The following is a 25554-nucleotide window of genomic DNA, read 5'->3' as shown; positions in this document are numbered from 1 at the left end:
TAGAACTCCAGACTAAAGTAGTCCTGTTGACACCTTAATTATTAGCCCAGTGTAAATAATAGATTTGCATGGTTTTAAGGCAAAAAGTGGATGGTAGTCTATGACAGAAGCAATAGGAAACTAATACAAAAATATACAGAGTGAAATTTTTCTTTGGTGAATTTCTACATTTTCAATTATTGTCTGCATTTTTAAAACCATTATAAAATGAATATATTTTATTTTAGAAATAAAATTTAATATGTAAAAATACTATTAAAAGGAGAAAAAATACTAAATGAACTAAACTAAACCTCTATGGCATCCTTTTATATCAGCTTTTTCATTTTTGGTTGACAGAAGGTTGTTGATAATTTTCTCTAATGTAAAAATAATTCATTCTTGCTAAAATGCTCAAGATTTGACAATATGAGAGAAAAAAATAGGAAATCCTGATAATACTTACTGTCCCCTTGTTCAATGGACAACACATGGATTCCTGATTGGGAGATGCTTCCTCTTGCTTTAATCTAAAAACAGAGGAAATTACATTTATTATTATTTTAGAGCATATATATTAAACTTAAACGTATTTGTAATATATAAGAAACAATAATCTCACTACTCCAACCCAGAAGTTATTTTGGATCATCAAGTTTTTCTTCTAATACTTTCCTATGTGTATAGTTATGCACTTTAAGTAAGAAACATACTTTTACAAAGTTCTTGTATTTTACTTAATATTTACTTTCTATCATGAATATTAATATTTCAAATTTTCATATTTTTAACAAATATTTTAAGATCTATTACATGCAAAACAACCTCTAATGAAGGCAGAGATAAAATATATGTAAATATTCTCTATAGTCTCTATTGAAAAAGCACACAAACTAAATGTATTGACACTCTCTGTGACAAGTATTGAACTAAATAGTTTCGGGATTTTATTTAATTTGCACAGTAACCTTATGAAGTTGTTATAAATATCAACTTAAGTATTAGCATAAGATGACTGACATTTCTCTTTACAGATGAAATTAGGTAAATTGTCCAAGGTCACATAATTAGGAAGCAATAAAACTAAGATTCTAACTTAATGGCATTTTAAAAAACTTTTTCATAGAATTTTAGAGTATTATTTATAGTTAATGTTTGTATACAGAATTTCCTACACATACATTTTTTTCTTCTAACCATGACTTACTTGGGTAACTACTAGCTTTGAATATTTTTAATTTTGAGACATAAACAGGTATTTTAGCCTCAAAAATATCATATCCTATCTAATAAAAGAATAATATGCAAATTGACTGTCACTCCAACACACAAGATGGCTGCCCCCATGTGGTCAAAGATCCTGCCCCCATGTGGACACAAGATGGCCACCACAAGATGGCCAGCAGGGGAGGGCAGTTGAGAGGGATCAGGCCTGTAAGGGAGGGCAGTTGGGGACGATCAAGCCTGCAGGGGAGGGCAGTTAGTGGTGACCAGGCCGGCAGAGGTGGGAAGTTGGGGGTGACCGGGCCTGCAGGGAAGGGCAGTTGGGGGGGACCCAGGCCTGCAGGGGAGAGCAGTTGGGGGGGACCAGGCCTGCAGGGGAGGGCAATTAGGCGTGACCAGGCCTGCAGGGGAGGGCAGTTAGGGGTGACCAGGCTGGTAGGGAAAGGCAGTTAGGGGAAAACAGGCTAGCAGGGGAGCAGTTAGGCATCAGGCTGGCAGGGGAGTGGTTAGGGGGTGATCAGGCTGGTAGGCAGAAGCAGTTAGGCACAATCAGGAAGGCAGGCAGGCGAGCAGTTGGGAGCCAGCAGTCCTGGATTGTGAGAGGGATGTCCGACTGCCCGTTTAGGCCCAATCCCGGTGGGCAGTCGAATATCCCTCGAGGGGTCCCAGATTGGAGAGGGTACAGGCTGGGCTGAGGAACACTCTCCCCTCCACCCCCCGTGCACAAATTTCATGCACCGGGCCTCTAGTCAATTTATAATATGCTTGTGAATGTAGTTTTTGCCTGAAATTGTACCAGTCATAAACTCTGTAAATTATTAGAACCTTTATAAATATAAAATGATACTGCTTTGTTATTTTAATTTTCAGGTCTCCAATTAATGTCAAAATTAAGTATTTTTTTAGAATATTGCTTAACATTTTTATATTGATATCTCATAATGGCATTAGTTAGATAGAAACCCAATCTTTTGGGGCTCTAAACAATTAGAGCTACAATGGCTTTTAGTCTTACCAAATAGTAGAAGTTTAACTCCTTTTCATCTTTCAGAATGTGTCCATTCAGGATGTAGTGTGCCTGGATCTCTTGGGTTTTCCCACAGGCTATGGTATCAGCAACAGTTTCAAGGTGAATATAACTCTTGCTTGGGGAAAAAATATGTCTTACAGTGTGCTGTGCTTGTGGATGAATTTCTCTAAGCCACCAGTTATCAAAGCAGTTGCTATGCTGTTTGTAAGTGACCTAATGGAAGGAATAAAGGTCTTAAATAGGCTATTTGTTACTAATATATATTACACATTTGTTAGTCATTCTTTATAATTTACTGAAGATTTTATGTGAATTACACTTACTTTGTTCTATTATAGGCTGATTCTCCAAATAAAGCATAATCTATGGATGATTTTCCCTTAAGTTTATTTTAGGTTATACTGTACTGATTTAATACATATTATTCACACATGATCAAGACCAACTACTTTTTCTTCATATCCTTATGGCTATAAATTGCACAAGAACATTTGATTATTCAACACAAAACAAAAATTGTGTTATACCAAAGAAACCAAGAAAAACGTAATCTATACTAATAAAAGGGTAATATGCTAATTAGACCAGATGTCTTCTGGACATCATTCCGGATGTCCTTCCTGACAAAGCTGGGGCCCGGGGGAAGCCAGCCCAGGTCCCAGGTACCTGTGGGCGGCCCGGGAGAAGCCAGCTGGGTTCCTGGGTGCCTGCGGGCAGCAGGAGGAGGGAAGCTGGTGCTGGCAGCCAGGGAAAGGAAGGCCTATTTTTGCATGAATTTTCGTGCATCGGGCCTCTAGTTTATTATAAAATTGTAAAAATATTGAAATTTTCAAGGGAATATCAAGATAATCTAATAAATGTCTCCTGAAACTATATTATGTTATAAACAGTTAATTTAAAGTAGAAGTTTTCTGACAAAGAATTTTTTGTTTCTTATAATTTAAGTCTCTACATTGTTTGCTTTCTATTTTACTCTTTATTACCTTTTATCCCTACAGTCATGTGCTTACCATATATTCTTAAACTATGTGGCTTTAGTGACTTCTATCTTCAGTTCCAGATGCCCCTTTCCACTTACCTTAACTATAATCATAGAATTTGTGAGGTTGGTGGTATCAATGGAAATGTTCGCCAAACCATGCTCATTAGTAGTAAAGTGGGAATATTCCATTAGACCCAAATGGACAGCTAGAGTTTTATTGGGGATTGGCTGATCCTTCTCATCAGTTAGAAGAACCTAGAAATATGAAAATGACAGCTGGTTTCAAGTGTTATATAGCCATAACATCTTCCATTCTTTGTCGTGTTCACTCTTGACATCTTGGTCATTGTCATTTACTGAAGATTTTTAATAATCTTCCAAAAGATAATCTTTTTTGAAGATTATTAAAGGATCTAAAAATAAGATTTGCTTTCTGGTTTCTAAGTTATTTTCCTTTCTGATATTTCAATTTAGATAACTCATGAGCATTCGTTTGAAAATATCTCAAAGTGGACTCATGACGTTACCTCTCTAAATTTTCTCCATGTCCGGTGTTCCCTATCTTAGCATATAATGCTTCCATCCATTGCATAGTTTATGCAAGAATATTGAGGGCTTTTTATTTTTCTCTTTTTCTCTTTATGCCTGTATCTAACCCATTGGCAAAGGCTATCTCTTCTGTAAAACATACTTTATTGCTGTTTACTTATTTCTGAATTCATTACTACCATTCCAGTTAAAACCACAATATTTTTCCCATCTGGTTTCCACTAGCTTTCTATTTAATCTTATGAAGTCCACCCTCTTGTTTCTTCATCCTTGCTTCAAAGCATTTTCTATACTGACTCAACTAAACTAATCATGTTATTCTTAAAACCACCAGTAATTTCTCAATTCAAAATTCTAAACATATACTAAAAGGTCCTTTAAGGTCTGTTCTAGCTTACCTACAGCCACTCAGTCAATCCAGTTATACCTTCTATCTGAGCCAGTCACACTGGCTATCCTCTTAGTTCTTTGCTCTTGAAAAGCTTTTCCATACCTAGAGCTTTAGACATTCTCCCATTGTTCTTAAATTTATGGCATTGTTATAGTCATCTTTCAAGTCTTCAGTTTTCTCGTGCTTTTCTACCAACCTGAAATAACCTTGTCTAATCATATCTATATATTATTATTTACAATTTGATATGAAATACTGGAATAAATGAAAATAACATAAAATTTATAATATGCCACTAAGATGAGGAAGTTGGTTATATACTGTCAATTCAAAGATTAGTACTATAAAACAAAACTGGAATTGCTTATATGAAAGAAAAAACCATGCCCAGAAACCTTAAATTTCTTATATGAAAGAAAATTGATAGATTACTAAATTGGATATTGGGCCTAAAATTTACCAATATTGAGTCTTGAAACTGAAAAACTTAAAAAAACTATCAATAATTTGAAAAATTTAATAATTTAGATGAAAGACTATTTTTTCTGTAAAAGATTATATTGCAAAATCATCCTATATAATAAAAGCCTAATATGCTAAGTGTCCAACCATTCATTTGACCATTTGACCAGTTGCTCTGACGCACACTGACCACCAGGGGGCAGATGCTTCGACAGGTAGGTTAGCTTGCTGCTAGGGTCTGGCTGATTGGGACTGGGCCAGACAGGCCAGGCATGCCCTGGAGCCCTCCCGTGGTCCATCCCCTGACCCGATCATGCACCACTGGGGTCCCTCAGCCTGGCCTGCACTCTCTTGCAATCCGGGACCCCTTGGGGGATGTCGGAGAGCTGGTTTCAGCCCGATTGCCGCAGGTCAGGCTGAGGGACCCCACCAGTGCACAAATCTGTGCAATTTATTTACTAGTAGCCCTGCGCATGAATCTGTGCACCAGTAGCTCACCAGTAGCTCGCTGCTGCCTTCCAGTAGCTCTCTGCCCGCTGCCCTGCCCTCCTGTAGCTCCCCCCGGCCCCCTCGCCCCCTCAACCCCCCTCATAACTTGCTGGCCTGTTGTTTATAAAGAAGCAATCAAAGAATATGCAGCCAAACTACTAAAAAAAAAAAAAAAAAAAAGAATTACGGAGGTGTGTTAGGAAGCTAATTAATAAAAATGCTTTATTTTTCTGGATTTTGTATGACATTTGCTTTTTAAAGTTGTGATTTGATATAATTTATTTTCTTACTATCCTATATAATAAAGATGTAATATGCAAATGGTTATTACACCCTGAAGCGTAATGACCGACTGTGTAACGACTGGATCACGGATCAGCAGGAGGGTGGGGCAGCGAGCTACAAGTGGGCTGCAGAGAACTACAGGAGGGGGCAGGGCAGCAAGTTATGAGGGGGGATGAGGGGGCAAGGGGGGGAGCTACAGGAGGGCGGGGCAGCGGGCAGAGAGCTACTGGAAGGCAGCAGCGAGCTACTGGTGAGCTACTGGTGCATGGATTCATGTGCAGGATTACTAGTAAGTAAATATTCATTTTCATAATAAATTTTGATTTTGTGAATAAAAACTTATTAAAAGCCATATCTCCTAAATTATGATTATATTGAAAAGATATTTTACCTGCCCAAAGATAGGGATCCCAGGTCTATAATATGAATCCATTTTTGTAAATACCAGTTTGCTTAAGGTATTTGTGATTTCACATGATCCATGCCCAGTTAATTCCAGCCCTGAAAAAAAAAAAAAGTGCAGTTGAACAGTTCTATGTAGTCAACTTACCTCCTACCTTCATCCCAGCTTCACTCCATCATAACAAAATACCATCCATATCCTTTTTTCTTATTCTTTCCAGAGTTTCTCACACTTAGAAAATACAAGTAATTTGACATCAACTCCACCTTAATATAAAAAAATTATTGGCATCCATAATTCTCCAATTCCTCTGGCTTCACAAGTACTCTACTTGTTTCACTTTTGTTCTTAAGTTTTTTCAACCTCTGTGATTCTGTCTCTTTTATATCCCTGCCCTCGCCCACAACTTTTTGCATAAAACATAATTCTTCACATTGGCTTAAAAATATCCTTAAATTTCTTACACAAACAACATCTCCAGCAAGATCCTTCTTTTCACTCAAAAGCCTATCCAAGGTATAACCAACACCTGTTGTTTTTCCACTCAATCTGTATTTTGTCTTCAACAACTAAAGTACAACTTTACTAAAATCTAAAATATCCCCTATTTACTTCCAATATGGCAGTCTCATTTCAGACTTAATATAATAAATCTCAGAAGTAATTAATACATAATAATTATAAATAGAATTCTTCCAGTGACTTCTAAGAAATAGTATTTTTATTTTTTCCTCTATCTTTCTGACATCTAATTTTATTATGCTGACTTATTTGTATTATCTTTTAACTGCATAGTATTCTCCCTTATTTGTGGGGATATGTTTCAAGACCCCCTGTGGATGCCTGCAGCCACAAATAGTACCCAACCCTATATATACTGTTTTTCCCATGCATATTTACCTATGATAAAGTTTAATTTATAAATTATGTAAAATTTATGAATTATTTATGTCTGAAAATTTCCATTTAATATTTTTGGACCACGATTGACCATGGGTAACTTAAAGTGTACTTGTTTCTTTCGTGGGGCCCTCCTTGTTCACATCTAGCCTCAATTTAGCAATACTAAATGAGCTCACTTTCAGAACAATTGGATTTACTCTTAGGAGGATATAAACACAATTATAATGGTTCCAGATTTACATTTCTTGTCTTGATTTTGCTCTGGCTTTCTTCTTAAATTATGTACTGAGTGAATCCACTTCCATTTTGATATTCCAAATTATAATACATTATCTTGCACACATTCTCATCACCATAGTTCTTTCCTATCTGCTCCTTATTTTGGTTAATGCCGTTTCAATTTTCTAGGACCCAAATTTGTAATCATTGGGGTTATCTTTGAATAATGTTCTGATATTAGAGACCCGGTGCATGAAATTTGTGCACAGGGGTCGGTGTCCCTCAGCCCGGCCTGTGCCCTCTCACAATCTGGGACCCCTCAGGGGATATCCGATTGCTGGTTTAGGTCCAATCCCAGCCTGGCCTGTGGGGATCTGGCCTAAACCAACAGTCAGACATCCCCCGAGGGATGTAGCAGTGTGCCAAGAGGCAGGTGGCCAGAGTGGAGCCCCAACCGGGGCCAGGCGCCACGCAGCTCGCGCTCATCCTGGCCTGCTGCCGCCACTCAGTAGTGCTGCTGTGGAGTCAGGAGAGGCTCCTGCTGCCGCAGCTGCCCTTGACAGCCGCGAGCCCGGCTTCTGGCTGAGCGGTGCTCCCCCTGTGGGAGTGCACTGACCACCAGGGGGCAGCTCCTGCATTGAGCATCTGCCCCCTGGTGGTTAGTGTGCATCATAGCGACTGTTCGACTGGTTGTTCTATCATAATGGTCGCTAAGGCTTTGATATATATATATATATATATATATATATATATATATATATATATATAGAGAGAGAGAGAGAGAGAGAGAGAGAGAGAGAGAGAGATTGCGTTATAACACATTTTTCATCTAGCCTGGCTTATTCATGTTGGTTAGAATTATCTTTTAAAAATACCCACTTATTTAGGTCATTCTCCTGACATATATTTTAAGTTATCCAATGCTTTTCATAATAAAGTCTAACTTCTTTAGTATATGATCTATTTTTCTACACACGTTAGCACCAACCTACATTTTCAGGTTCTTCTGAGACCAAACACATTTGTGTTATGCTTACCATGCTTTCAGCACTCATCACTATCTTTCAAAATATTATTCATTCTATACAAATCAGCTCAAATGAGTTTTCTTTGGCTTTGGGTTAGAATTATTTCTCTTCATACTCATTTATCCCTTATATTTTGCATTTCTGATAGTAATTTTATTATGGTTATACATCTATACACACATACATATGTACATATAGATATACGTAATTTCTTTTAAGGTTTCTAATTACTTGCAGGCAGGGATCATGCTATTTTCATTGACCCAGAAACAATAAAGTGTTTTACATGGAATGGGATTTTGATAAATGTATTAAAATTAATAATTTGATGAATTGATATTTTAAAATAATACAAACCTGTTCCCTCTTCTCTGACCTTGGCTTCCACTTTTAATTTCATGTCATACCCTCTTAGTCTCAGCTGAAATAATTTAGTCTTGACGAGTTGTGTGAAACAGCCTTTACTGTCTGCCTGAAGACAAAGAAAGATAATTCCTGGGTTCTCTGATTTTCTATCAAAAGAGTCAGTTATCAACCTATGAAAATTATTTGTTGGCTATAGAAGAACATTTTACAAATGTTATGACCATCTTTTAGTTGCTGACCCTTTCTCAATCCCCAAAATGACATAATATCTCTTCATTAATCATTAATTGAGTTACTCTTGCCAATCTTTGTCTTCTTCCCTGTCTCTAAAGCCTATCCATTTTTGTTATATTAATTTTTTTAGTGTGTCCAAATGTGCTACAGTATTTTGTAATTTCTTTTTTTGCGTATATTGTTCTTTAAATGATAACATTCTTTCTTTCATTCTTAGAAGAACAGCAGTCATTACTCTTCTAAATTCAACCCTGAAATAACATCCAGGCACCCTCTGTACCTACCTCCACCTAAATATCGGCTAAGGATTGTATTTTCTTAACTATACTGTCTCAATGTCTCAGACATTAATAAAAACAAATATATTAATCAAATAGATGAATTATTATAGTATAGTCATGCATCACTTAACGATGGGGATACATTCACAGAAATGTATCTTTAGGTAGCTGTGCAAACATTGAGTGGAGTGTACTGAAACGAACCTATATGGCACAGCCTACTACGCGCCTAGGCTATATGGGATTGCCCATTGCTCCTAGGCTACATGCCTGTACAGCATGTTCCTGTGCAAAACAACACGAGGGTAAATCAAGCACACGAGAAGATGATGTAATCAAGAGAGACACAGTAAACATGACCTGTATGAGGCTGCTGCTGGCATGGCATAGCATATTGTTTTACAACTGTTTTCTTTATAAGTAGAAAGGGTACACTCTAAAATAACAATAAAGAGTACAGTAATCTATTTTAGAGACATGGAAGCATGCAACAGACTAAAGATCCTCAGAGGGAAGGGGGGATAAGATAATTAATATGTACATATGCATAACCAATGGACACAAACAATAGTGGGATGAAGGCTTGGGGAGGGGAACAGGAGTGGGGAGGAGGGGGAGTCCATGAGGAGAAAGGGGATATCTTTAATACTTTCAACAATAAAGATAAATTAAAAAAAGAATAATATGGGAAAAAAGTAGTAAATACATACCAGCAACATAGTCATTTATTATCAAGTATTCTGTACTATATCTAACTGTATGTGCTATTATACTTTTATACGACTGGCAGCATTAGGGTTGTTTACACCAGCATCAACACAAACACATGGGTAATGTGTTCCGCTGTGACATTAGGGAGAGAAGTGGACCAACCCTCTTACTGACTGAAACATCATTATGCAGCACATGACTGTAATCAGATTTCCAAACTAAATATTGGGAGCCATGTTTTAATAAAGATTTGTTTTTATTTTTGTACTTACATAAAATATTTATTGCACAATAACCTTTACTTATGTTTAACTATATATAGAGGTCATGGCTCACTTGAAAATAAAAACTAATCTTAGTCTTTCTGGTATATTAAAGATTTTGACTGCTAGATTTATCTCATGCTTATCTAGCCAAGTTTGAATACTTCCACATCTTTTTATGCCCATATAACCATATGTTGATTGCAGTTGGAAGAAAATTACAAAACTAGACAAATAAATCTCACTTTAAATCCATGAGCCCAACCCTCGAGCGGGCTCCTAATGTTGCCATGCAATTATATGATATTTCCCTTCATAAGTTTTCAAGGTGACTATTTCAAACACTGCTCTCTATTATAATATATTCAGAATGCAACGTTCTATTGTTTTCTCCATTGTATTATAATCCAGGAGAAAACAAGATCTGATTTCAATATCCTGGGGAGAGTGGTTTCCATATACCTGTTGACTGAATTCTTCACAGATACTTTGTGAGTGTCTTCCATGGCAGGTGGAAGAGAATCGTATATATTTTCTGCATACATTAATTGTCACCAGACCAGGGACAGGCTTTCCATATGTGTATCTATAATGATAAAGCAGTCATGTAAAAATATTTAATATAAATAACTCTTGTTTTTCCTCATGATCTATCCACCTTGTTCATCTAGAGCAATTATATTTCCTCCTATAGGATTTGTACTTTAAAAGCACTTATTCTAAAACTATGTCATAATTATTTAAGTAAACATATATGTATAAATCCAGGAGAAAAATACTTACTGAATCTTTTGAAACACCTCCAAATGGAAAATTAACAATGTGTTATTTCTCAGATCATTCCTTCCCCTCAGTTGAGGTTTTCTTATAAGCCTATTTTATATCTGCCTTTTTCTGCTGCCAGACTATCTAGGTTATGACTCCAGCTTTGGAAACACCTCCTAATTGTTATGTATTTTAAGAGGATAAAAGAGAAGTTAAAGTGGAAAGCACTAGCTCTACAGCAAAAATGTTATAAAAGAAGAATAGCATGATGACTTAGTCTGGTTCTGCCAAATCTGATGCTATGGTCTGAATGTTTGTGTTCCCCTAAATTTATATGTGGAAATCCTAATCCACAAAAAGGATAGTATTAGGGTATAAGGACTTTGGGAGGTGCTTAAATGGTGAGGTGGGAGTCTTCGTGAGTGAGATTAGTGCTTTTATAAAAGAAGCTCCAAAGAGATCCCTTGTCCCTTCCACCAGGTGAGGACATGGCCAGAAGGCACCAGCTATGAACCAAAAAGAGGACCTTCACCAGAACGCGGCTATGCTGTCACTTTGATCCTGGATTTCCCAGTCTCTAGAACTGTGAGCAATACATTTCTGTTGTTTATAAGCTACCCAATCTGTAGTATTTTGGTACGGCAGCCTGAATGGGCTAAGCTAAGACATGATGTGAAGTCAAACTTAGTTTATTGTTTCTCAAAGTATGCTTTATGGACCACCTACATTGAAGCTACCTGAGATATATATTGAGATTCAGAGTCTTAAATCTCTCCTCAGATTTATGTTTAGAATTTCTAGAGGTGAGGCCAAGAAATCTACATTTTTAACTAAGCACCTCCATAGATTCTGATGCACACAAGTTTGGAATCTATTGCATTAGCCTAAACTGTGAGGAAGGGGAGATTTGGCCTCAATGTCCCCAAACGTCTCTTTTTAAAAATAACTTTTTTTTTCCTCCGAATTTCACAAGTGCTAATAAAGTAATAAATTATTTACTAAATTTCAATCACTTTGTTGAATCTTTAAGTCTGAATAAAAAGGTGTTCCCTCTGATGGACAAATTTAAGGGATTGAAGGTGGTAAGAAGATTAAAAAAAACATGTTCCTCATTCTGTTTTCAAAAGCAAGAGGTATCGTGTCTCCTTAGTGCATGTGGAGGATGCTCTACTCCCTGAAAGGCAATCATAAAAGTAATACTATAACATGTATTTTGATTTCTACATTATATATCCAGCATTTAAGACAAAGGATCAGCTTACCTTCCAACTCTTCATAGTTTAAGAAATTTGGAGCAATAAAAAGTAGGGATAATAGGACATAGAATAATTCAGAAGTTATGAGCATGAGCTCCAGAGTTAAATAGCCTGGGGTCAGTTTAGCACAGTGTCTGGGATATATAAATGCTTCATGAAGCTAGATTTTTTTTTTAAATTGTAGGGATAATAGAGAATATTGATGATGAGTTCAGAGTCTGAAGCCAGACTGTTGGATTTAAATTCCAGTCTGCCATTTACTACCTGTGGAAACTTGAGCAAGTTTCTTTTTTTATACTTTATGTGTTATAGTTTTCTTATTTGTAAATTAATTATAACTATCCCCATCTCATAGGGTTCATATAAGACTAAAAAATGTTAATAAGTGTAAGTGGTTTAAATCATTGTCTGGCACATTGTAAGTGCTCAGGAAAAGATTTTATTATTAGTAGTAAAAGTGTCATGTGCTACCTCTCCTGCTCCCTAATCAGGGCTCAGGCAAGTTGGAGAGAGAGTCATTCCTTCTCTAGTTAAAATACTTCAAAATCCAGTAACAGTTATTTGCAACACAAATAAAGTAGGAAAATAGAAATGAGATGAAAACGAAACTCACAGGCCACATGCAGATACCACAAATGTTTCATCTAGAAAACCGATAGTCTTGGGCATTTCCACTTGGACCTCAAATTTGGGCAAAACTGTTGTCAATAGAAGAACAAAAGAGATGAGAGTGGGCAGGAGATCTTGCAAGTATTAGTAATAACTCTATTACAGAATCTTATAGCAGGATCACATGAAATGATTTCAATTACAATTTGCAGCATCAGGGACACCACTGAGAAAGGAGATGTTGTGCACAACCATGGGCAATTTGTACCATCTTAACTTGGTGAAGCCAGTACTACATTTTCTAGAATCTCCTTGTCTGAATCTCGAATGATGGAGATTAAAAAAAAAAAAAGAAAGAAAGAAAAGAATGCAGCACCCTAAAATCATCATGGTTAGATGTAGTAACAGGTACAATAAGGCCAGTAGGTTCCAATTTGTTCTTATTCTTTCCCTCTGTGTCCAGCTTTTCTTCCCAACTGCTAGCCTTGCTGACTAACACAGGCCCTAGACCAGGGGTGGGCAAACTTTTTGACTCGAGGGCCACAATGAGTTCTTACACTGGACTGGAGGGCCGGAACAAAAGCATGGATGGAGTGTTTGTGTGAACTAATATAAATTCAAAGTAAAGGAGCGGAGGGGAGAGCAAGAGAACCCTCTGCTCTTTCGGCTCCGCGGGCCAGATAGAACAGCTGAACGGGCCGTAGTTTGCCCACAGCTGCCCTAGACCTACTACCAGACACTTGGTGGGGGCCCACTGGGGGCTGGGCAGGCTGGGGGGAGCGGCTGCAGGTGGTTGGCCAGCAGCCCTACCCCTGATCGGGGTGGGGGAGCCAATCTGGGGTGGGCCTGGCTGGGGGGAAGAGCTGCAGGAGGTTGGCTGGCTGGCCCTGCCCCCTATTGGGGTGGGGGGGCTATCAGGGGCGGGGCCAGCTGGGGGGAGGAGCCATGGGGTGTTGGTGGGACACCCCATCCTTGATTGGGGTGGGAGAGGCCAATCAGGGGCTTTGGGAGGTTGGCCAGCTGGCCCCACCCCCCGGTCAGGCCGGTTCGCTGGCTGCAGTGGGCATCATAGTGACCGGTCATTCTGGTTGTTACGGCATTATGGTTGCTGGCTTTTTATATATATAGATAAATTTTCTTTCATGGTCCACTCTGGCAGCTGAAGGTGGCCTTGCCAGTCTGATATATTTGTCCCTTCCATTGCTTCAGGAGAACTGGTTAGTAATTTCCTCTGCTCTATCAACTTTTGCTGGACACTTACTTTTCTGGCCCCTCCCCCAATTGTATAAGGTTAGTTATTCAGATAATAAATCCATCTTCAATAATTCTCATGGAAGCTATGGTGAGTTTTGGAAATCATGTTTTTGCTATAGATTTCCTCATTCATGGTATATATTTAATTTACATTAAAAAATCTACATAACTGATAACGAATAAGATGGCTTCAATGTCTGATTATTATAATTTAGTGGAGGTATAGTTTATAGACAGCCAGGAGATAATCATAGGAAATACCTTTAGTTATAAGATATAGATCAACAGATGCATATAGGTAACCTAATGTTTTGATTAACAGTATAAGTTTGAATAGGGTCAAATGAACCTATTAAAATCTCTCTTGCCTCTTATTGGATCTGTGGATTTTGGTAAATTATTAACTTTTCTAGAACTGATATGGAGATAATTGATATACTCACTTATAAAATAGTATTGTCCCCATAGGCTGTTGTGAAGTTTAATTGAGATAATGCATGAAAGTGCTTAGCAAATATTTAAGTAAATAAAAAAGCGTGTTAATTTTCAACTATTATATGCTAGATTTTTGTTTGTCATCTATGTGCATAAAGTAGCCAATCTTAAATACTCTAATGTTGTAAATATCTTTGATATGTGCAGAATTCTTACCATATTCATTCACCTCAAAGGAGTGCTCTATTTTCCCCCCTGACTCCTTCTGCACCAGGACCTTGTAGGCACCCAGAGTGGGCTCCTCTGAGAGTGGGAAAGAGAGCTGGCTGAGTCCCCCTTGCAATCTGAGATTTTGCCATTGGAAAATTCGATTCCTCTTGGGATTCTATAGATAAAAACATCATGAATTCATAGAAACAATTAAAATATATACTTTTGAGTAGGGAGACATTGGGGAAGGTGACATTGAGAGTTGGATAATAGATGCTTGATAAATTGGCACCAAAAGTATTAGTAAAGTTTTCTAAGAATTCTAGATTGAGAAAAGGGCAACACATTTACCAGCAACAAAATATTATAGATTACAATACATCTTTTTGGGATTAGGCATATTTATTGTGGGTAGAAATACTAGAAGAGTCACTAAATTGCATCATCACAGGGAATTTTGTTCTTCCATTTACATCTCATCCACTCTCCAAAAGATTTAAGATAAACTAGAAAAACAGTATTTACTTAGCTTTGATGAAATGCTAGTGGGGAATGAGGAGGTGGAGAGAGGCAATTTAATACAACTTGTAGTAAGTTCTCATCCCAAATAAGACACACGGTATATTACCTACCTCAATATAAACTGCCGGGAACTGAAAAGAAATAATAATATGAGTGTGAGATAGAGTTTAGAAAGAGAAAACCATAATATCAGCATTGATAGAGTATCTGGGTCAGTGAGTCTGTATATTTCTTATCCAATCAAGGAATTTTGCCTCAGTTTGGTTCACAGCACTTAATACATTTAGTTTGGGACATACATTTTTTATGAAGCCTAAGAAACTATGCCTTTCCCTTTATGAAATAACTAGAGTACCAGTGCATGAATTTGTGCACCTGTGGGGTCCAGCTGGCCTGCCCAAATGGGGACTGCACCCCGATCAGGGTGGGGGGCCTACAGGGGCAGAGCCGGTCGGGACAAGGGGCCGAGGGTGGTTTGCCCACCAGCCTCACCCCTGATTGGGGTGGGAGGCCCGTTTGGGGGTGGGCTGGCTGGGGCGAAGAGCTGCATTCATTCTGGTCATTCTGCCATTTTGTCACTGAGCTTTTATTATGTAGGATGTACAATTGAGGAAATTTACACTTAGGTTTAAAAAGGTCTGAATAGTAAGTTTATTTTGCAGATGATATTTATCTTAAGAAATTATCTTTTTTTCTAAGACAGAATTCAAATGCAGTTAGTTTTTCTTTGTTCAATAAAAATAATGGGTATATTTAAGAAGATCATTTAAACATCATTTAATTTACCTTAAGAATGTAATTGATGAACTGATTTCTTTATTCTCCAGCAGTGGTACCCTTATGAAATCTTTCTGTGGTAGATTTAAGTATCTCATATTGGTCTCAGGTTCCCCACAAGAACAGGCTTTAACTTTTTGCCTGTTTCTCCCAACCTCACCCATCGTTATGAGACTCACCATTTCATTCAAAGGGTGAAAATTGACATCCACAGAGACAATGCGGAATTTCACTGAAAGAGAGATTTTTTCCCCCCATGAAACACTCCAATGGGAATCCAGAGTGGTAATACAGATTACAACATGACAGGACTTCCATGACAGCAGAATAAAGTAATAAAGAGTCCCCCACAACACTGCCCCTTAAAGTTGCCTTGCTCATTTGTTTCCTTATACCTGTTTGTCCAGGTTTGTAGATGGGTTTGTCTGTCTGGACAAAGACAAGGCTCTCTACTTTTAATATGTGCATTGGCTTCCTCTTTATGAACTCCTGGGTTGGCCCTTTCACCTGCACAGTAATGAATGCTGAGGAAGTTGGCAACTCTGGAATCTGCAAAACAGAAATATGAGTTGAAGAATCTGCCCAGACTGACCCACTTCTGAATGTCTCAGCCTTTATGATATTGTAATTTTTCTGGTGAGTCTCATGAGAACTAGTAGGGGATATGGTCAAGGGTTATTTCCTCTGTTTTATAGATTATTATGTTTGTGTAACATGACACTAACAACTCAATGATTTAATTAAAGCGAAAATGTCACTGAAATAAAACAAACTTCAACCAGTAATGATAGTGAAGGAAATAACATGGCTGAATTTTCACAGCAATTATATGCTATCATTTGTAGTAGGCCAGTGTGATTAACTAAATATTTAACATCTTAAATAATAGAAGTTTACTAGGACAATACATTAACCCTTAGCCATCTGTGAGATCGTAGATAAGTCACTTAACTTTATGAATCTTAGTGTTTATATCTGTGATGGCATGAACACGGTCTTAGAAGTTTAAGAACAAACAAAATCTTTCCTATAACTATGTTAGCTTTCATATATTGCATTAGATCTGTTTGTAAATATTATCTAAGCACATTAAATAGAAATGTCATGTTTATAATCTAATTTGAAATTTACTCTGCACTTCTTGTTTTTTCTTCATTATGCTCTTTTATTGTTGGGGGTCAGAACGCAAGGCATCAACTAATACGTGCTTTCATTAACAATATCCCTTATTCCAAAGAGTGATACTGACAATGAAGGGGCTGCAGTAAAAGGAGTCCTTCTCTGCCACCAGGTCTGTAAGGAGGGCCTTGCTGTGCGTTCCATACTCCAGAATTACATTAAGTGTCACTGTCTCATTCAGGTGATTGAGCATGACACAGGCCTTCTCAGGAACCCCCGTGTACAGCTGTGATGGGACCACCACCAGGTACTGCCTGTAGAGAAGAAGAATCTGGATCAACCATGGAGAGATTCAAAAGAAATCATTATTGTGGCTGTTTCCTAGATCATCTTTGTTATTGTCACCAATCATAACAAAGCCAGATTTTGTCAGGAGTGTAAAGGATTGTATTCTTCAAAAGCCAACCTAAAAGATCTTAGAAACTCCTCAACTCAACTAACTACACATTAATATTCTTCTCTTATAAAAATATTCACCCTTGTAATATTTCTAAACCTGTTCATAAACTGGATAAGTATTCCATGAGTTATTATGTAATTTGGATAGAAATAATTTTCAACTTTAAGAATAGATGAAGAAAATGTCATTATATATAATGAAATAGCAGTCAGCCTTATAAAAAGAAGAATATCCTGCCATTTGCAATAACATGGATGGACACGATGCTAAGTGAAATAAGCCAGACCGAGAAAGATAATACTGCATGGTATCACTTATATGTGGAATCTAAAAAAAAAAAAAAAAAAGAAATCAAATTCATAGAAACAGAGAATAGAAAAGTGGTTGTCAGGGGTGAGATTGGGGGGAATAGAGAGATGTTGGTAAAAGGGTACACAGTTTCAGTTATAAGATGATTTAGGCCTGAGGATCTAATATATAACAAAGTGACTATAGTTGATAACACTCTATTGTATAACTGAAACTTGCTAAGAGAGAAGTACTTAATGATCTCACACAAAAAAGAGTAAATCTCTAAGAAATGGATGTGTTAATTAACTCAATGAGGGAAATCCTTTCACAATATATACATAGATCAAATCATCACACTGGATACTATAATTTTTTGTCAATTGTTTCTCAATAAAGCTGAAAAATATTTTTATTTTCTTTAGCAACAACAACATGTGATTAATCAAATAATCATCACTGAAAGCATTAAGAACCTGTCTTTAAGTAATCTTGTGTTTCATATGGAAGAAATCACAAAATGTCATTGTTCCAGGAAATACTAAAAAGATACCATTTAACACACAGGCAGGAGTTGAAATGCTTTTTACTACTGTTTTAGAAGCAACGTTACCTCTTTTCTCTCTTTCATTCTCTGGTGATGAAAGAAAAGCCTTGCCATGCTAGCCTAGTCACCAAACACATTTCCACCTACACCCAGAAGACAAATCTCTCTCTCTCTTGTGGCTATTTGCTTATCAATTATAAGCACCCAAACACTCTTCACTTTACAAAGCTCTGCTTGCCCATGCCTTTTCTCCTTCAACAGTGTCCTTGTCTATCTGGAAAATTTCTATTTTTTTTGTAAGACTAACCTTGAAAGCAATTTTCTCTGTGCAGACTTTGGTGACAGGTCCCATAAGGAGTTTAAGTTTCCTTTGTACATATTCTCACAGAATCCTGTGATACCTTCTTCTGGTTTTGCACTGCATTTCATTCTGTGCACCAACTCTCTTTCATGAGCCAGTAAAGAATTTACCTTTTATATGTGTGTGTATGTGTGTTCAGAATTCTATGTTCTTTATATTTTATGAATGCTGTAGAAATCTATATTCTTTAATTTTTACTTTTTTATTTTAGAATTTTATATTTTTACTAGAGGCCTGGTGCATGAAATTTGTGCATGGGGCCGGGGGAGGGTCTCCTCAGCCCAGTCTGCACCCTCTCCAAACCGGGACCCCTCGGGGGATGTCCGACTGCCAGTCTCACAATCCTGGATCGCTGTCACCTAACCACTCACCTGCCTGCCTGCCTGATCACCCCTAACTGCCTCCTCCCCTGCCAATCTGATCACCCCTAACTACCTCTGCCTGCCAGCCTGATTGCCCCCAACTGCCCCCCCGCCCTGCTGCCCTGGTTGTCCCCAACTGCCTCCCCTGCTGGCCTGGTTGCCCCATGCAGCCTGCTGCTCAGTCATTTGGTCACCCCTCACTAAATCCCCTGCCGGCCTGGTTGCCCCATGCAGCCTGTTCAGTCGTCCATTCAGTTGCGATGGTCACTTAGGCTTTTATATAGATAGACTAGAGGCCCATTGCATGAATTCTGGCTGGCCCAGCCCCAATTGGGGCAGATTGGGGCTGGGCCTGTTGGGAGGAGTAGATGAGCGGAGGTTGGCCAGCCAGCCTGACTCGACTGGGGCCTGATCAAGGCTGGGCTGGCTGGGAGAAGGGGCTGCGGGTGATTGGCTGGCGGGCCCTGGCTCTGATTGAGGTTGGGGGGCCTATTAGGGGTGGGGCCAGCCATGGGGAGGAGCTGTGAGCAGTGGGTTGTCCGGCCCTGCCCCTGAATAGGGTGAGGGGTGCCAATCAGGGGCCGGTGGCCTAGGGGAAGGGCCATGGTGGTTGGCCGGCTGACCCTGCCCCTGATTGGGGTGGGGGTGCTGATCTGGGAAGGGGCCGGGTGGGGGAGGGGCTGCAGGAGGTTGGCCGGCTGGGCCCACCCCCTATTTGGGTGGAGGGGTGATCAGGAGTGGGGCAGCCAGGGGGAGGAGCTACAGGAGGTTGGCCACCCAGCCCCGCCCCCTATTGGGGTGTGGGGTGCCATCAGGGGTGGGCTGGCCCGGGGGAGGGGCTGCGGGCCAATCATGGTGGGGCAGGCTGATCGGGGCCGGGCTGGCTGGGGGGGAGGAGGGGGCATTTGGCTGGCCCTGCTCTTGATCCAGGTGGGAGAGTCTGATCAGTGGCAGGCTGGTGGGGTCAGGGGCGCGAGGTTGGCTGACGGGCCCCACTCCCTGATCCAGCCAGTTCGGTGGCCACAGTGGGTGTCATAGCGACCAGTCGTTATGGTAGTTATGGCCGTTATGGTCGCTGGCTTTTTATATATATAGATTTGGTGAATGTTTCATAAATGTCACTGCCCTATGTCTGAGTTTTCTAGAATTGGAGTATGCTTCTTTCCATGTGAACAATAACAACTTTAAAAATTTTTTATTGTATTTATTGGGTTGGCTGACATTGGTTAATAAAATTATATAGGTTACAAGTGTACAATTCTGTAACACACCATTTGTATATTGTATTATGTGCTCACTACCCCAAGTCAAGTGTTCTTTCATCACCGTTTATGCTCCCTTTACCCTCTTCTACCTCTTCTCCTCCTTTATTCTCTGGAAATCACCTTACTGTTGTCTGTGTCTATGAGATTTTTTTTTTCTTAATCTATTCACCTTTTCATCCAGCCCCCCAATCCTCATTTCTTCTGGCAGCTGTCAGTCTGTTCTCTGTATCTATGAGTCTCTTTCTATTTTGTTTGTTTATTTTGCTCATTAGATTCCACATGTAAGTGAAATGCAACAACAACTTAATAACTAATTCTTCCAAGCCCTTTGGACAATAGATTATTTCACAGGGAATCAGAAAATAAATAAAAAGATAGACATCAAGAAGCAGATAACACAATGGGAAAGAGGAGGACAATAAACTTTTCTGGAAATGTCGCTTACGGTTTTGAAGTAGCTGAAGCATCTCTGGGAAGGAACAGAAAGAGCAGAATCAAGACTGGACTGGGCAGCTGACTTCCCTTCATGGTGTGGAGAGGAAAAGGAAATGAGAGTCTGAGCCCTTGATCCCTTGAACTCTGCTCTTGTTCCCGAATCGCTGTTTTTTATTTTACCTGATGGGCAGTGAAAGTACACTGCTAACCATTTATTTTTGTAACATATTAACTACTTCCCGTATAAAAAAATCAATTCCAGACAATTTCCACAACTATCCGTGTTCTTTTATCTACTTTTTCAAATTTCCTAAGAACTTCAAAGATAGTGCTTTGAGGCTACACTGGCTCTGGTTATTAATCAGTACTTTAAATATTTTTAAGAAAAAACAAAATAAATTACATAATTTGATGAAATCAATCAATATTCTTGATTTCTTTTTCCTTTTCATATATTTTTTTATTTTTTACTTTATTTTTATTGTTGACACTATTACAGATGTCCTTATTCCCTCCCTGTCTTCCCCACTTCTCGCCTTGGCTCAACTCCACTGAGCCCCTCCCCCTCCTTCCCTCTGGCCATCACCACACTGTTGTCTGTGTCTGTGGGTTATGCATGTATGTTTTTTGGCTAATCTCCTCACCTTCTTTTATCCAGTGCCCGCCTTCCCTCCTCTGGTGGTTTTCAGTCTGTTGTTCCATGGATCCATGACTCTGTTTCTATTTTGTTTATCAGTTTATTGTGTTCATTAGATTTCACATACAAGTGAGATCATATGGTATTTGTCTTTCTCTGATTTGCTTATTTCACTTAGCATAATACTCTCCAGGTTCATCCATGCTGTCGCAAAAGGTAGCATTTTCTTCTTTTTTATGGCCACGTAATATTTCATTGTGTGATAATGGGTTAATTTCCAGAATATATAAAGAACTTATACAACACAACAGCAGGAAGACAAACAATCCAATTAAAAAATTAGCAAAGGACTGAGTAGACACTTCTCTTTTCTTTTAAAAAAGAACTATTCATGTAAATACATATCTAAAATCCCTTCTTCATAGTCCAGGGAACATCACTTATATCCCAAAGCTTCATCTTATATAGTTCTTTAAGGAAACAAAGAAAATTTATCACAGGGTTTAAAAAAATCAGTTTGAAGATAATCTTTCTATTATTCAAAAGATTAACTTTGCTTTTTATAGCTATCCTTATATTTTTTTGTTTACAAAGAAAATGATAATTCATTTGGATATAACAACCCATGTAACATATATTTATTGTTTCTTAATTAATTTAACATCTAGAATATAAAGCCAATTAACTTATATTATTCTTTAAGAAAAATGACCTTTATTTGATGAACACTCTAATTTAAGCTTGAGAAATATAAAAATATTTTGTCAATAGTGATTCATCGCCTTGTTGATGTGAGTATAGGTTTATTGTTTTTGTACAGCTCTAGAAAAATGTTGACACCATTTGCACACAAGAAAAGTTTTAAGGCTTAATAAAAATATAGATGAGCAATTTCTTGATGCAGCTTAAAGGCTGAGAATAGGATGCTAAAATGAATGAATCTTCCAAATACCAGCAGTCCCCGATGTATAGAGTACACTTTAAACACACTCCTAAAGCCTCAGTGAGGGAAAGATGAGTAGAAAAATAAAACAGGGAGTTTTATCATTGTTGCCCAGCGTTCAGATTGTCCTCATTCCCCCAGGCCTCTCTTCCCATCTCTGCTTTCCCCATTCACACGCCAGAAATCTCTGCCTGGACTTGAGAGCTCTTCCTCTATTGGGCTGACAGTGAGGGTGCAGGTGAAGTCACAGGGCCAGCACTACAATGTCAGAGCTCTTGACAACCCAATTTGGGATTTACAAATTATTTTCTTGTCTATTGAAAAGCAAACATAGTTATAAGTAGTAGTTCACTTCTACCATTAGAACATTGCAGTGTAAGTTAAAGCAGTTAGTGTGTTTGGGCTTAAAAGCTAACCCCCACTGTGACGTATTTTAATGGGGAAAATGCTCTGAATTCCATACAACTTTCTCACAAACGACCATTTTGAAGGATGGAAACAGGAAGTACTTGATAGAGTCCCAAGGAATGATTGTTCTTTGGCTCCAATGTCAGCAGGGCAGTTGGAAGGGGAAAACTGTCTGGTTGACAAGGTCACCTGTAGACCCCCTCACTATGCCATAGGAGAAACTTTTGCCTCACATATTAAAGCAACACAACTTTGTCAGCCCATTATCTTTGCTGGCAAAAATAGCATGGAGTTGGCCCCAGTTGCGACTTTGCTGCCAAACTACTTAATCTCGTGGCCTGAGGTCTCAAAGTCTCTTCTGGAAACTGTGAATGTGACCCAGAGGTTCTGCAAAGTTATAAAAGGCGGCCTAAGCAAACTTTTCTTTCTCTTAGGTGTACCTGAGCAACAGACTTTTTTTCTAGAAAGGTGTCAGAAACACGCCAGTGTAAATAGTCACTTTTTATATAAAGCTGGTATTTTAGTATGGCTTTGTATTTATTTTATTGTTAATCCTCACCTGAGGATATTTTTCCATTGATTTTTTTAAAAATATATTTTATTGATTTTTTACAGAGAGGAAGGAAGAGGGATAGATAGTCAGAAACATCGATGAGAGAGAAACATCGATCAGCTGCCTCTTGCACACCTCCTACTGGGGATGTGCCCGCAACCAAGTTACATGCCCTTGACCGGAATCGAACCTGGGACCTTTCAGTCCGCAGGCTGACGCTCTATCCACTGAGCCAATCCGGTTTGGCTTTCCATTGATTTTTTAGAGAGAGTGGAAGAAAGAGGGAAAGACAGAGAGAAACATTGATGTGAGAGAAACACATCGATTGGTTGCCTCCTGCACAAGCCCCGATCAGGACCAGGGCCAGGGAGGAGCCTGCAACTGAGGTACATGCCCTTGAACAGAATCAAATCAGGTACCCTTTGGTCCACAGGCTAATGCTCTATCCGCTGAGGCAAACCAGCTAGTGCTAGAATGGCTCTTTAGATATTATTAAGTAATTCAAAGCTAAGAACTCAAGGTTCTCAAGCAGCTCTTCTTCCCACCAACAGAAATAAAACTTATGAAGGATTTAAATAACTCCATGACCTGGATATATTTGGATAGAGTCTTAAAGTTTGCAGAAGTCAGTGGATCTTGTTGATAGGAAGACTATAGCCTGTGAAGGGAGCTGTCCACATTCTTGGTGAAGAGCAAAGGCCTCAGGAGAAAAAAAGAAAACAATTCACAAAAACACCAGCTTGTGAAGAGACAAAACCCAGTCCCTTGTGAATGAAAGGCAAGATCCTTATGTAAGATCTGGCCAAGGTTTTGGATGGAAGCAATGGGGCACCTCTGGGTTCCCAATCTTCCCATAAAGCATAAGACTGAGAACAACTTTTTGTTTTTTCTGTTGACAGCTTCCAAGGAAAAGCAAGATGTTTCAAGAAAAGACTACAGAACGATACAGTGGGGCTGAAGTAAAAAGGAAGCACTGGGGGTTAGTAGCATAGTCCCAGGAAGGGAAACCATATCCGCCAAAGGCAAATGGCATTAGGATGTGAGGAGGTGGTTGATCCAGAGATCCCTCCCCGCCCCTGCCTCCTCACCCCACTTAGTGTTTAGGCTTATGCCTTGCTCCACTATCCCACAGCAATGGATAGGTTGTTTTGGGTTTTCCTTCAAAGGCTTTAAACTCTGCTACTATAGTGTTAATGATTCCTACATATCCAATTAGCCCCTTGATGGCTGACCCAAGAAGGACCTGAAGGATCACTCTTCATCAAGCATCCCCAAGTGAAATTGTTTTCATTCCCATTTCTATTTTCTCCAGTTTCTTCCTGCTCACTTTTCTCAATCTGAATTCATTACATTGATAGTAGTGTTAGGTTAAGCAAAGGACAGACTTTGAGTATCACTTTTCAGTCGTAAGTGATAAGCTCAGAAAAAATAAAAATAATTTTATTATGATAAAATGCCCTTGGATTACCTTCTCAAACATGAACATAAATTCACTCAGTCCATCCGCCAGTCAATTTGTGACTCTCTAAGCAATTCCCCCCTCATTTTTGATAATCTTTTACTGAAACATTTCTGTGTGTTTTTGTTGTGTTTTGGTTTTTATTTTTGTTTTCTTGAACTCACATGAAATTCTCTTCAATTTAGTCTCTTTCTCTACTCCTCATCAACTCTGACTTTCTCCGGATGTTGGGGATTCCATATTTTCTGTATGTCATAATGTCTAAAAACTTGAATTTAGTATTGACAATACTATATAGTTTGCTACCAAATGAAGTCCTGTGTTTTTTAGGATGGAAATTATGAATAAAGTACTGAAAGAAAAGAAAGTCATAGACTCAAATGTGAAATCACAGCATTTAATGGGTAATAAGGAAATAAAATCGGAGAAGTCATAACAGGTTACAGACTATGAATGGTTTTCTTTTAGGTTGATTCAGAAGGATAAGTTTGTTCAAAGCGAATAGCTTTCCACCTGGGATTTAAAAACATATGTAAATATAAATAAATATATAAACATACAAACATACCTATATACACACACAAATACACTCACATACACATTTAACATATACATGACTATGTATAAATATATGTGCATGCATATATAATGACCTATCAACTTATAAAACAAAAAATGAGATTTTTTTTTTAAATGAGAGATTTGTAAAAGGCATATACATAGCTATACATTCTTTCAAGCTATTTTAAAGAAATTAATAAAATCTTAATGACTATGAGAATACTCATCTAACATCCAAACCTCCATAAATACCAGAGACCTCATTGTTCTATCTTTAGGTTTTCATTTGCTTACCAGATGTGTTTTCAATGGTTTATGACATATTCAATTTCCTTACCTTTTCCTGTGCTTTGTTTTCTCAAAGGGAAACTGAAACACTGTTGACATTGTAAAAAACGATGGCATACTCATCTGGAAAATAAAGAAAAAATTCATCCTTATTAGATCTCCAACTTGCTATAATCAGTTAAGTCAGACAATTGTAGATACATTAGGTCTAATCTTTTCAGTAATTTTTCAAGAGAGTCAA

At 38.4% G+C, this 25554-nt stretch overlaps 1 protein-coding gene across 1 annotated transcript in view; it reads right to left on the bottom strand.

The window, feature by feature from the left end:
• Nucleotides 1-25554, bottom strand: part of LOC308244314 (uncharacterized protein) — a gene marked incomplete at its 5' end in the record, with an annotated part of 97145 nt that overhangs the window by 28388 nt on the left and 43203 nt on the right. The window contains 15 exons of the mRNA XM_080660250.1: nucleotides 446-509; nucleotides 2219-2446; nucleotides 3312-3470; nucleotides 5783-5892; nucleotides 8302-8416; nucleotides 10262-10385; nucleotides 12434-12518; nucleotides 14335-14503; nucleotides 14961-14981; nucleotides 15807-15859; nucleotides 16023-16176; nucleotides 16877-17060; nucleotides 20475-20628; nucleotides 24210-24342; nucleotides 25396-25436. Of these exons, the coding sequence (XP_080516376.1) occupies nucleotides 446-509; nucleotides 2219-2446; nucleotides 3312-3470; nucleotides 5783-5892; nucleotides 8302-8416; nucleotides 10262-10385; nucleotides 12434-12518; nucleotides 14335-14503; nucleotides 14961-14981; nucleotides 15807-15859; nucleotides 16023-16176; nucleotides 16877-17060; nucleotides 20475-20628; nucleotides 24210-24342; nucleotides 25396-25436 (1794 nt within the window). The remainder of the gene's footprint in view (nucleotides 1-445; nucleotides 510-2218; nucleotides 2447-3311; nucleotides 3471-5782; nucleotides 5893-8301; nucleotides 8417-10261; nucleotides 10386-12433; nucleotides 12519-14334; nucleotides 14504-14960; nucleotides 14982-15806; nucleotides 15860-16022; nucleotides 16177-16876; nucleotides 17061-20474; nucleotides 20629-24209; nucleotides 24343-25395; nucleotides 25437-25554) is intronic.

The sequence above is a fragment of the Plecotus auritus genome (assembly GCF_963455305.1).
Source record: "Plecotus auritus genome assembly, chromosome: 3".
Taxonomy (NCBI): Eukaryota; Metazoa; Chordata; class Mammalia; order Chiroptera; family Vespertilionidae; genus Plecotus; species Plecotus auritus.
Note: the sequence above shows the minus strand (reverse complement) of the source record. Positions and strands in the feature narration are given on the sequence as shown.